The sequence below is a fragment of the Plasmodium gonderi genome (assembly GCF_002157705.1).
Source record: "Plasmodium gonderi DNA, contig: Chr14, whole genome shotgun sequence".
Taxonomy (NCBI): Eukaryota; Apicomplexa; class Aconoidasida; order Haemosporida; family Plasmodiidae; genus Plasmodium; species Plasmodium gonderi.
In genome coordinates, this window is record NW_021628939.1 from 1,027,273 (window position 1) to 1,041,500 (window position 14,228).

General features: G+C 26.6%; 3 protein-coding genes across 3 annotated transcripts; all 3 read left to right on the top strand.

Moving 5' to 3' along the window:
- Nucleotides 1-3,398: 3,398 nt before the first annotated feature.
- PGO_142150 (3',5'-cyclic nucleotide phosphodiesterase) lies at nucleotides 3,399-7,357 on the top strand (the record flags this gene model as incomplete). The annotated part of the gene is made up of 9 exons (XM_028690209.1): nucleotides 3,399-3,657; nucleotides 3,834-3,982; nucleotides 4,199-4,380; nucleotides 4,552-4,656; nucleotides 4,797-4,998; nucleotides 5,149-5,286; nucleotides 5,499-5,771; nucleotides 5,993-6,208; nucleotides 6,530-7,357. 9 exons carry the CDS (start codon nucleotides 3,399-3,401, stop codon nucleotides 7,355-7,357), a joined length of 2,352 nt encoding a protein of 783 aa, XP_028546010.1.
- A 1,406-nt stretch (nucleotides 7,358-8,763) lies between these two features.
- Nucleotides 8,764-10,177, top strand: PGO_142160 (hypothetical protein, conserved; the record flags this gene model as incomplete). The annotated part of the gene is made up of 2 exons (XM_028690210.1): nucleotides 8,764-8,866; nucleotides 9,207-10,177. 2 exons carry the CDS (start codon nucleotides 8,764-8,766, stop codon nucleotides 10,175-10,177), a joined length of 1,074 nt encoding a protein of 357 aa, XP_028546011.1.
- A 681-nt stretch (nucleotides 10,178-10,858) lies between these two features.
- Nucleotides 10,859-13,840, top strand: PGO_142170 (hypothetical protein, conserved; the record flags this gene model as incomplete). The annotated part of the gene is made up of 1 exon (XM_028690211.1): nucleotides 10,859-13,840. One exon carries the CDS (start codon nucleotides 10,859-10,861, stop codon nucleotides 13,838-13,840), a length of 2,982 nt encoding a protein of 993 aa, XP_028546012.1.
- Nucleotides 13,841-14,228: the final 388 nt, after the last annotated feature.

Genomic DNA, 14,228 nt, shown 5'->3' on the forward strand with positions numbered 1-14,228 from the left:
TACTCCGTTTTGGTTCTAAATTGTATTTGTGTTCAAAGATAGGGAAAACTAGCTTTTGCTAATATTTCACTATTTTGCAAGTTTTATAATTTAAATTCTGTTTCTTTTCCTTTTTAACCTTTTTTTTTTTTTTTTTTTTTTATAGCAGTGTACACATGTGCATAGCAGTAGCAGTGTGTATTTTTTGAATAACACTAAAATTTACAACTATGTTTAACACCATGAAAAAGTGTAGCCACTCAAAATGATACACATTTGTCTTTTCAAAATTAGAACTAAAAAAAAAAAAAAAATTAAGTTAAAAATATTAAACAAATAATGAAGTATACAATTTTACTTTAAATTAATATACGAAAAGTGAAATAATTTTTTTTTAATAAAATACGTGTATACCAATAGTGCATAAAATAAAGAAAAACAAATTTTGTTCTAAATTTTGCCTAAAAATTGTACATCCTAATTTTTTTTTTTTTTTCCATTTTGATACTTTATGATACATATTAAATAAATAATAAAAATCCTTTTGTCTTTTTTTAAAATAAATTAAAATATCTGAAATTAATAAAATAGTGCAAGTTGTATATTTTTTTTGGGGGGGGGGGAATAACAAAAAATATGTAAACTTATTTTTAAACTTTAGAAAGAAAAAAAAAAAAAAAAAAAAAGAGGAAATTACGAAATGTGATATTGTATCGTAATGTATGCTGTTCCATGTGAACATTTTTTGCTTCGTAAAATAGAACTATATTTTAAATGTCTGTGTGCCTTACACATGTGTGCACAAGTGCTCATGCGCCACTTTTGCTCCTCTGCCACTTTGTTTTTCTCACGTCCTACTTAGATGATAAAACAAATCTAAATATCAAACTGTATTTTTCAATCTAGGAAGTTCACATATATGTATAAAATGAATTAGATGTTACAAGTACTACCAACCAATCAACCCCCACACACATACACACACTTCTTCGCTGTGCTATCGCTTTTGTTCAATCATGCCAACGTTGTTGTTAAGATGTGAAGCGAATTTGTAAGCTCTTGTAATATAAAGAAACATTTAAAAGAAGAAAAAAAGTAAAAATAGGGAACAATAGCGAATAGTAAGTAAAGAATAATCAGGAACTTGTAACACGGAACTTGCAAATATCCGATACTCTGTACGTCCAAATGGAAAACTGTTTTGTATCGGCACTCAACTAATGTAAATAGTTCAAGGGATTAGATATATAATATTTATCTTATGGATTTTACCTAAGAGGTATAACTTATTCTTCGTTATACTTTTTCTATATTTATATGTTCATGTGAGGAACAGTGCTACTTTTTATTTCCATTTTGAAATTGTTACTTCACAATAGTGTTTGCATAATGTTAATATTTTTCTATATTAGGTGCTCAATGCCCAATTTAATAACTACATATTCCCCTAACAAGATTTATACAGTCATTCAATAAGAGCTGAATTGTACTCATGATTGTAATTAAAGAAGACTTGCTACACTATAATATAACATATTGCAATATACGTTTATATTTTTTGTTCTTATCCTTAAATTTTTAGATGTTTGATAAATAAGCTTTTAAAAAAAAAAACAAAAAAAAAAAGTAATAGTTTTCATTACTTCTAGATAGTATTATAGTGTTCTAGTTTTTTTTTTTTTTTTTCGTGTAGAAGTGCAAAGCTCTATTCTTATTCTAAGGGGATCAACACGATTTCACATTTTTTTTTTTTTTTTTTGTTGGATTTGATATTAGTCAAAAAATGTAGAAATAATTGACAAATAATAAGTGACACTTTATCATGTCAGATTTTATATATTATTTTCCCAAACAAGAGAAACAAATAAAGGAAACCAATGAATAGATTAGACGAAATAATCAACAAGACAATAGAGAAAAATAAATTAAAAAAACATCCTTTTTATTGTTTATAATATTAATACATATAATTCGACATAACTATTGTTCATATTTTATGCAAAGGGATTCTTATTTCTTTCTTTATATAATGTTGTCTTTTCACAAGTTTATACAACTACTGCATTAATTTATAAAGTCGTTGCAATTTTTTGGTATGTTTAGTATATCTTTTTCTCCGTAGTGCACTTATATTAGTTCTAGTAAAAGGATTATAACCTTCTGTTAAATGGGTTAAATGTGTTATTATTAAAAGGATCTATGAGTAATAGTTGTAGAAAACAAAATTAAATCATCAATGTTATGTAGCATTTGGAAATTTAGGAACAAATGAAAAAAAAAATAATTTTCAATATAATATATAAATTATTTGTTTTATTAACAAATGTGTGGAAATTTTTGCTATATCAATGTTCAGTAAAATAATAACCAAGTAAAGAAAAAAAAAAAAAAAAAAAAAAAAAAAGATTTTTCACGTAATTACGTGCGTAAGCAAACACCAATCTCTTGCAGGTTATTAATTAGCCCTTATTTTCTATAATAACATATATTAAACTTTTCAGCAAAGGGTTGTAAATATTTTCTGAAAAATTTTTAAGCATACCATTTTGTATTTTTTTTTTTTTTTTTTTTTTTTTTTTTTTCCGAAAAACTGTTTATGTCAATGAGTTTAACAACACATAAAGCTATTTACTATGCAAAATGGGCTTAATAAATATTTGCATGCTTTTTATGATTAACCCTAATTTCCCACAAGAACAATGTGTGAAAAAAAAAAAAAAAATTCTTCAATGTACACATACAATTTTTGGAAATATATATATTTTTAAATTTATTCCTGAAGAAAACTGTTACATTTTTCACCAAGCATCTTCTCGCATTTTGAAAATGGACATCACACATATGTGTATATAGGGTTATACAAGTGTGACATTTACACACATTTTTGTCTATATTTCTTCCCAAACAAAAATAATTTACATTTTAAGAGAATATTTTTTGAAAGAATAACAAAAATGACTACGAAATGTGCACAGAATAATATGTATATCATTTAGGTAATTTTGTTACAAGGAGGAATAGTAAAGCCTGTTTTTCATGCATGTCTTTCACTTTTTTGTGGACGACGAAACCTCACACGAATGCACGCATATATACATGTTATCTTCTCATTTATTTACTTATCCATTTTCTTCCCTATTTTTTTGGGGATTTTTTTTTTTTTTTTTTTTTTCTTTCCTTGCTATTCCCATTTTATCTTTTTACCATAACCTGGTTATAGAGCTTTTAGGGGCATAAATAGTTTTTTATGATCCATAATAGCACACATATATTTTTCATTTGTTTTTTTTATCATGCCTTTCGCTCTAAAATCGTTCAGAGTGTCTAGAAATTTTATTTATTTTCCTTAATTGATCTTATAATGATTTTGTTGTGTAATTATTTTTTTTGTGAAATAATATTAAAAAAAAAAAAAAAAAATGTTAGGTCATAGTAAGGAAAAATATAATAAAAATGATGCAATTAAAAAGGCATTTTCACTTTTTTCGTTCCCTAGTAATGAAGAAGAAAAGGTCATTAATTTTTGGCCCCTGAAATTTAAGGATAAAGAAGAAGAGTTAATGTATATTGTTAAACTATGTGACAATATAGAAAAGAAAAAATTTGTTTCTTTGATTTCTCATTTAAGTTCTCTCTTACTTATGTACTCCATTTGTCTAATTGTTGGAAAGATTAATGGTCCGTTAAATAGGATAATTTAATTTATTATGATTTACAGGTGGTATCAGGGATGTAAAAACAGAATAGTGCTACTTTGCGCGCATGCAAGCATACCTCTGTCTATAATATGCTTTGTCATCTGTATAACCATTTCCATTTCCATTTCCACTTCCATTTTTTTTTTCTTTTTTCAGATTTGCTTACTATCCTAAAATTGACATTCGTATTTTTACACGTATTTGCCACAATCAATGTGATACTAACTCTAGTATTGCATTACACACACTATGTAGAAAATTTCAAAATGACTAGATCCAAGCTTTTTATTTCTTATACAATTTTTGTACGAAAACAAAATGGAAGCAAAATAAAAAAGAGGATAGTGGAGGATATAGTTGAAAACGCTCAAACATGACGTACCTTTTGTCATTAGTGTTCTCATTCCTTTATGCATAAGACGCTACACAATATTTACCGTATATTATGTAATATACATTTGTATTTATGTGTTGTATATATGTGTATATTTTGCTATTTATTTTCTTTAATTTTTCGTCAGGTATTCATTTTGTGGTGCTCATGGCTATTTATATTATTCAACGATGTGAAGGACCATCTACCAGTTGTTATAAATGTAAATAATTTTTTATACGCTACCTATACCCACAACAAAATAAATATCGTGCTATGCTTTTATGCATACCTTCCAGTTTTATATTTAATAACGATAATACCGTGCAGGTAAAAATGAAAGAAAAAACAAATGTATATTACTTTTATAATACGTACGCTAAGTAGGAGCTTAGTGATTTTTGCTCGTTGAATGAAAAGCTTTATACTTCCTTAATAAATGATACACATACATATACAGATAGGTACACATACTTACATAAATCTATATCTCTGCACCAGAATATGTTATTCATGCGTTTTCGACGTCTTGTTCTTCATAATGAAGGTTGCGATTTATTCAGTTTACTATATAATAACGATGAAAAATTATATCCTGACAGACAAGTAATTAAAAAATGCATTCAAAGATGGAATGAGTTACAAAAATAAAATAACACACACACACACACAAGCAAATGCATATGTAGAGAAGTGCTTATAGAAACAGCCATACTACCCCCTTTCTTTTTCTTTTTTTCTCCCAGCATCTTTATGATAGCCTCGTCACTTGTAGGAAGCATTTTCATATTCGTAATACGGTACATCATTGAAATTCAAAGGAGATTAGCATTTAATAATTGGAACAAACAGACAAAACAAATTATTAAATTAAAAATAAATTTAAAAAAAGAAAAAGATAGATCGTCTGTGACTAATATTGAAGAAATATATGATATAATAAATGATGTAAGCCTTTTCTTTTTCTTTTATACCTTCTCAATGTTACATTTTTCAAAAGTTTTTCTTCCATGTTTGTGTTTTCATACAACATATTTGAGAAGGGGTAATCAAAAAAAACAATTATAGAAAGTTTCATTTTTTTCCATATCTTCTTAGTCCATTGGAAATTACTATGAATCAAACTCCACCCCAAAAGAAAAGGATTTTGCCATCCTGAATAATTTAAAAAAAATTTTACATATTCTAAAAGAAGACAACTTATTCTCACCAGATTTGAGAACTATAAATAATAAGGTTAACCTGGAAAGAATTTTACCACTTGTATATGCTTCTATACATACGTATATAATAATGCATGTGTGTGTTAATGTTTTTGGAAGGGAGGCATATATTTTCCTGTGTATAAGCAGTGACCCAAGAACAGTGTACATATAATATATATATGTATATTTTTCGAATTCCATTTGATCATGTAACATGGGCATTCATTCTTTGTTTTATTTTAGAATTATAATCATATATATGGTTACATGATGGACATAAAAAAAATTAAGCAACGATCGGATGTTAAAAGTGAACCTAGGGAGGAGGAAACAGAAGAGATCTCTGAAGAAGAGGTGAATGAACGTGCAGAAAAACCGAAAGAAGAATCTGAAACGGAATCACTAATAGAATCTATGTCTGATCTGAGGATAAAAAATGAACAATATTTACTGCATCAAGAATCTGCAAAAAAGGACCAAATTAAATGTGATAAAAATGATTTGGATATAAACATGGTACGTACACAAGTATATATGTATATTTATATTTTTTGCTTCTTTGTATGTGCATATAAATATAAGATCAAAAATAAGTGAACGCTAAATCCCAATTAATTGTAATTCTACACAGCACACTCCTAATAATTTAGAAGCACATAAAAAATAAACAATGTGGAAATAATAATTCATCAAGTAGGAAATATTTTTTTTTTTTTTTTTTTTCACTTCATTTCTAGTGTTCGCGAGATGTGGACGTCAGCATTTGTAACACCAAGTTTTTGAATAGGGACACACTACATGATAATGTTTTTACCGAAATAGGAATGAATTTATTGAATAAATATTATACAGTTAATCATAACATACCAAATGAAACATTGCATTCACTCCTTTATGAGATGAAACAAGGATATAACAATGTTCCTTATCATAATTGTATCCACGCAGCCATGGTATAGATAAGTGTGTCTAATTGTTATATATATATATATTTTTTTTTTTTTTTTTCCACAGTTTCACAAAAGTGTTATTATTTCGTTTTTTTTTTTTTTTTTATGTTATATTATTTCCATTGTACAGGAAGTCCACACAATAGCTTTTCCTTTTATTACTAATTATATGCTGCTTATTTTGTGCAGTTATATATTTCTGTTCTATGTAGAACATTATGTGATGTATTGTATATACCACTGTGTATATATAACTTTACCCTCTTAATGTTTTTTTTTTTTTTTTTTTTTTTTTTTTGTCACCCTCTTTTTTCTCCCCCACAGGTAACAGAACATTGCAATATCCTGGTAAACAATTTAGACACAGCAAATATTTTACGAGATAACGAAATGGCTGCTTTTTTGGTAGCTGCTTTAGGTCATGACATTGGGCACTTTGGGAGAACAAATCTCTTTCTTAAAGATTCCGGTAATTTTTTAAGTGTAATATATAATGACAAATCTATTTTAGAGAATTATCACTGCTCATATTTGTTTCACATTTTATTTAAGGAAGGAAATAATATTTTTAAAAATGAATCATCCAAAACACTCTTAAACTTGAGACAAGAAATAATAGAAGTAATTTTAGCAACTGATATGAGTAAGCATATAAAAATATTAGCTCAATTTCGTATTAAATCTATTAAAATTAAATCATATATAGAAAAGAATATTATATTATGCTTAAAAATGATTATAAAAGCTGCAGATTTGTCTCATAATTGTGTTGATTGGAGTGAACATTATTTATGGGTAAAAAGATTGGTAAATGAATTTTATCATGAGGGAGATGAACAATTAGAAAAGGGGTATCAAATTAATCCACTTTTTGATAGAAATTGCCACAATAATTTTATAAAAATTCAAAGAACATTTCTAAAAGAATTAGTTTACCCCTTAATTACTTCTCTTAAAACTCTTGACAGAACTTCGATAACACAATTTATGATGGATAAGGTTAAACGCAATTATTCTAAATGGACAAAAATAGAAAAAAATCCTTCCAAAAAAAAAAAGTACTTAAACGAATTGATAAGTAGTCTTCCAGATTCATGGAAAAAATCATACCAACCTAATCTAGACATTTATAAAGTGCCAAAATGTACGTGAAGATGTTCCTCTTTGTTATTAGGCATTTTTATTTATTTTATATATATATATATATATATATATATATATATATATATATATATATATATTACTTTTTCTACACCTTTTCCTCCATTTTGGCATGGTTAATGGAACTTAAAACATTTTCCCGTTTGGTTAAGTGCGCCCTTTAACCTATAACATACGACCTTAAAATGAATAAAAACTGTTAAAAGATGTCTGACCCTGAATCATTAAAAATTTAATGCTGCGGTACTTAACTCCTACTAATTTCAGTGTATAAATTGTCGTAATATATTTGCCCCCTGAAGGCATCATTTGCTGTGTCGCATTTTTACAAGTTATGTTAAGTGTCTGGGAACATTATTCCCTTTTGGTTAAAAATGTGTAAATTGGATATATTCGATATGTGTTGCCCACGTATACACAAAAATATATATACGCCCTTTGGGACCTCCTTTACATACACAAATACGTAACACTGATAAACATACAAATTTTATTAGCGATGTGTTTGAAATATTTTCGTAAAGAAAAGAAAAAAAAAAAAAAAAATTTACCTTCATGGGAAGAAATTATAAGATTTAAAACCTTTTCAACAACATGAACTTAACATATGCTTTAAATGTGTTTAAATGTCACTTAATGGAGAGACTGTAATTGGGTGTGAAAAAAAATAAAACATCCTAAATAAACCATTTAAACATAGGACATAATACAAAAATAAATTCATGCATATAAGCAGGTATATGTACATGTGTATAGGACTATACAAGTTAAATATGTATATATATGTGCATGTATACATATAAGTATGTATATTCGCATATATACATGCAATAGAGTAAGACCATTTGAATTCACGCATGTTTCGATTCTATTTTTTGAATATATGTTTAAGCTTTTTTGCTTAAACATTCGCAACTCTTCATCCTTTGGAAAAAAAATAAAATAAAATAAAAGATTCAGAGAATGTGATTTTACTATCAGATTTATTTTAACAAATCATTTTTATCTTTATTAAAATAAAGCACTCCACCAACAATGTTAATTTTTTTTTTTTTTTTTTTTTTTTTTTTTTTTTTGTAACGTTAAAATTTTCCATGTCTCCTTAATATATATATTTTTTCTTCTTGACTTCTTTTTCTTTATTTTTTTTTTTTTTGTCAGAAAGTTTGCTTTTTTTTTTTTTTTTTTTTTTTTTTTTTTTTTTCCATACCTGTTTATTCACATGTATATATTTGCATGTACATATAACATATGTATAACATTTGCTTATTTTAGCAAATGAAACCAAAACTAGTAAGTTTCATTTTTATCCAAAAATTCACCAAGTGGTAAACTTGCCTTTAAGAGAGCTACACAATATATACTACTTCGCATTTAATGAAAGTAAAAGTTCTCATATGGCTAAAAGGCATAAATTGAAGATTACTATTTTACCCGTATTTTTTTTTGTAATATTCTTGGGGATTCACACCGTTTTTACAGCCTTTGACAGGAATGATTGTTAGTTAACAAATTTGAATATGACACTTCATACATATGCATATAATATGCCTTTCGAAGTTTTCGTGTATATATCTGTTTATCATGAATATCACATACGAAACAGTTTTATAGACCATATTGCCATACATCTTGGCTTCCATTTTTAGTGCTACATATATAATCTAATATTAGTTTTTGAAAAAATCTGATATAAACATTGAGAGTTATTATGTGCTTTGCATTCTTAAATATGTGGGTGTGTTCATATAGAAACCAATTTGTGGATTCATCAATTCTCTCCCATTCGCTCACACATTTGCATTTTTTTTTTTTTTTTTTTCCCCCCCCCCCTTTAAAGGGTTAAAGTTTTACACGAGCTGCTCTGGGACAGGGCAGGTTAAATGGGAACTGCTCTTAGTTTTAACCATTTTGAATAGTCTAACTTTATTACTAAATGTGAATTACAAGGAGAATATAAACCATTTGAATAACAAAAAAAGAGAAACAAGTGATATAAATGATGACTTAATAAACGTTGACATGAACGAGTTTAGCAATAATGAGAAGGATGAAAGCAGTGACGAAAGTGAAAGAGAGAAAAAATATAACAAGATAAAAATTAGATATCTGTATAGTATTAGCAATTCAAGAGTTTGTTATTATAGTATGTGGATTTTATGTTATTATCTGATATATTTTTTATGTTTCCTAAGTTTTTTATATGGTATTAGAATATTCAATAATAATTTAATTAACATATATACGATAAGGACATGTAAAATTGATAATTTAGCAAATTATATATTATCAGAAAATACATTTACAAGTTTATATTGGGCTATTATTAATTTTAATGTATTTATGAGTAAATACACAGATTCCTTTTATATTTCAAATTACATCAAATTGAATCTAGAATTTAGCACGGGAAAAAAAAAACTTCTTTTTTTTCTAAATTATGCTTATCAAATATTGTTATTAAGTTATACCATATATAAAAACGTTTCCCTGTACAATAAAGGACTATACAATTTGAATCAAATTGTATGTGCCCTTATATTTCTTTGTTTAATCTTGTATACCATTTTAGAAATAACGTATGTATTGGAAATAAATAAACCCTGTTATTATGGTGTTACTAAATTATCTTTCAATTATATATGGGCAATTATTTATTTATTTGTGATTTTTATTTCATCCGTTATCTTTTATTTTTCAGTTTTTAGTTATTCTATAAAAGACAAGTTTGTAAATTTTCAAATTGCGTTGTGGTTTTTTTTTTTATCCCTAACTTACGTAAAAAAAAATCAGTTGTTTATAAAAGTTTGAAATTTATGCTCTTTTAAATTTTTTTTAAGTGAAATTTTTATTAAAATTGATAAAATAAAACGAAAAGGGAAAAATGAAAAGAGAAAAGAATGTGTGAGCGTTTATGTATATATGTATGAATGTATGTGTGTTGGGGGAAGAAATTATATGAACACACAAATGAGACAAAAATGAAAAAAAAAAAAAAATTCATCAAAATACACACGCGTTTGTGCATATTCTCCTGAATTATAACCATGCCTAATGCTTGGATACTTTATAAAAAATTTACAAATTATTTTATTATCGTAAAAGGGAATCTCACGTTCATTTTCTTTCACATAATACAATCAGTAAATAAATGTGATCTTCAAGGTAGTGCTATTATATACTTGTTTGCATATGCATGTACTTCCATACTAATAGGTGCACACCTATTTATACGTGCAAAAGTGTATTAGCGGAAATAGACAAAATAATTGAACTGCCGGAGGGTGAAATGTAGCCATTAATGTAATGGCATCAAGAAGGCTGACAAAACATATCTAACATGTCTGATTTAATGATAATAATCCAAAGAAATATAATAAAATTGAAATAGTACATGCATATCTCGAAAATGGGAATTTATCATGTTAAAAATATATATACTACACAAATATGTTTATTGAATGAATTACCATCCCAATAGGACTGTACAAAATGGATACATCACCTGATGTCGAATCTGCTTTTCTAATTTACAATTTTGAACAGAATGCTATAAAGAATGATGGGAAATCGAATGTTATTAAACAGTTGAATAGAAAAATTAACAAGTATGGACATGCCATACTAAACAGTAATTATAAACATGTAAATAACTTTTCATATACAACAGATACATTTCACAATTTTTATAAAATAACAGAATATTATCTTTTAAAGTACTTTAACAGTATCATTGTTGATTCTACCCTATTTTTTAAATGTATCCATGTCATAAAAAATGGATCTTCTGGTCCTGTTCAAAATGTTGAAATGGGATTACGAATTCATTTTAATATGAATAAAAATACACAAGAGGGGAAAAAACTGATGGATAATTTGGAAAATGATGAAGCATTAACTGAATACTCCTTTGATTGTGCAATTTTGAATTACTTCATAGAAAATTTAAAAAAGGTTAACAATTCAAACAATAAAACTGATAAAATAAATGAAAAGAAAAAAAGAAAGGGGGAAAAAAAAGAAAACGTTAACAATGACGCAGACATAGAAAACATTACCAACAGTGGAATACCTAACCCTGAAACATATATAAAGACAGAGAGAAGAAATAATAGTCCAAAAAAAAATTGTATACAAAACTATAATTTTAGAAAATCCTTTTTGTACGAATTATGTGAAATGTATAGTAGCTTAAATAACAAGAAGAATAGAAAAATATATATTACCAAAATTTTTCGTAAAATTGTTAGTAGAAAACAAATTAGACAATTTATATGTGAAAATGATATGACAAAAAAAAAAAATTATTTAAAATTCTTTCTCAACCTATCTTTGGGTATTTTTATATATATCTATATTTATAGATACATAAAAAAGAATTATAAAAATGTAGAATTTTTTATATTTTTAAATAACCCTCAAAATATTAAAGATATATATGTTAATAATATATCTTACATAGAAAAGGAAGAAATTTATAGCTTCACTAAATATATAAAATTCTTGAATATTCAAATGTTTCGGTATGTCTACATATCCTTTTTTGTAAATATATATAAATACGTTAACTTAATATATAACACCACACTTTTGGCACTTTACAATTATTTTAAATATATAAATGAAATCATGAAAAATAAAGAGGAGTCACTAGAAAGACAGAAGGAAGAGGTGGACAAAAATTATCATGTGAATCTAAATTCGCGAAATGTTACCAATAATACATCAGAGAAGGGAAGTAAGCGGAACAATGGAAAAAACACAAATGAAGAAAATATAACGCATGAGATAAATATGTTCACGCAAAATATACAAACGAGCCTAAATGGGTTGGTGAAAGATGGGCATATAGATAGTAATAAAACAGATGAACTTCAAAAGTGCGAAAAAATTAATAACAAAATTGATGAAAATTCTCCAAACGATCTCAGCAATAAAAAAGGAGAAGAGGAAATTAAGCCAACTTGTAGTGAAAGACAAGATTACAACCCCAACTTATCAAACTCTGGAAGAATACATACGAACAAAATGGTGTTCAGTTGCTACATCTACATTTATATATTTTCAATATATATAAGAGATACAAGAAAAATGATGAAATCAAACATTATAAAAATTCAAAATAATATTAAAAAAATGATTGGCTTATTTGTTCAAATATACGATATAAATAAAATAGAATGTAATCGTAGGAATAGTCCATTCAAGGATTGTAATAAAGGAAAGACAACCGATTCATCTAACAATCTAGCAAATGAGGGAGGCAACTCGAGTCACATTGTTGGTTCAGCTCATGCATTATATTTTAATTTCATTCAATTAAGTAAATGCTATAAATGCTGCATAAAGAACAATTATCAAATTATCAAATCAATTCACATGTTCCATTTATTATTAAAACATTTTTATAAATACTTCCCTATTTTGAATATGAAAAAAGATAAGTGCATTATATACAATTATTACAATAAAAAATACATATATTATACCAAGGAAATTAAAATTAATGGTGTTACTGAAAGTGTAAATTTTACAGAAGAAAAAAATAGAAAGAAAAAAGAAGAGATGGCCATTTTTGACATATTTAAAAATGTGAATGATTACGAATTGGATTTTTTTTATTTCAATGAAAGGAAAAATGATGAAAGGGAAATAATAATTGATTTATTACAAAGTAAAGAAGTTGAGTCATTTGATAATTTATTTCAACCATGTGAAAACACATTTTCATCTTCACAACAAAATACAGATATGTGTACAGTGGGCTACGATAAGAATGAAAATGAAAACGAGAACGATAATGAATGTATAGACAAACTACACAATAACCCCGAGGAACATTCAAAAAATATATTCTTAAATTGCGTTAATAATAGCATGAATATGCTTCTAATTAGAGCAAATGAAGAATTTGCATACAATTCAGATGAAGGACTACAAGAGGTGCACAATTTAGTACCTCAAAAAGGAGGCAATTGTAACAGATGTAGCACTGATTCTTCTTGCATAAATGAAAATTCTCCATCTCTCAGATATTGTTCCATTCTACAACACTTAAAGACTAATAAAAATGTGTACAACAAAATAGCCGGCTTAATAAACAGATTTTGTAACAACAAATCAGAAAGTGTTATAAAAAAATGCATAAGTGACTTGAATATATATAACAAGAACGTTCTTGACATATACGATGATAGTATTTTCGATGTGTATAACAGAATTGAAAAACAAGCCACATTTGAAAATGAAGAATCAATAAAAAATAAGAAGTTACTGCAAGTTAAAGTATTTTTGGATTATGAAAAATTATATACCAAAAAAACTGTTGAAACGCAAACACCCATTTCTTTTTTTAAAAATGAAAAAGCTATACAAATTCCAAAGGATCAAGAAGTATGTACAACATCAGAGCAGTACATACAAGCGAAAAAAATAGTTAATCCAATTTTTTATTTGAATGATATCTACGAATGAATTCTGATTTATTCACCCTTTTTCTCTCAACAGAAAAAGGAATATTTAATTTTTTTTTTTTTTTTTTTTTTGTCAACTGAACTGAAAGAGAGCAAAATGCATCTCCATCTCTTGCACAGTAGCATTTTCACGAGTTTAGCACAATTAAGGGCATTTAAATTTTCATTTACAGCTGCACTTTTATATATTGTTTGTATCTATGTACGGAGAATGTTATTTTTTTTTACCGTGCTTTATATGTATACAAATAAGCACATGGTATGCGGATACATGTGCATATATGGATACATTTCAGTTGAATCCATTTTACGTACATATATATGTATATATATATGTACGCCTATCACATATGTGCATCTGTGCTAGTTCGGATAATTTCACGCGTTCA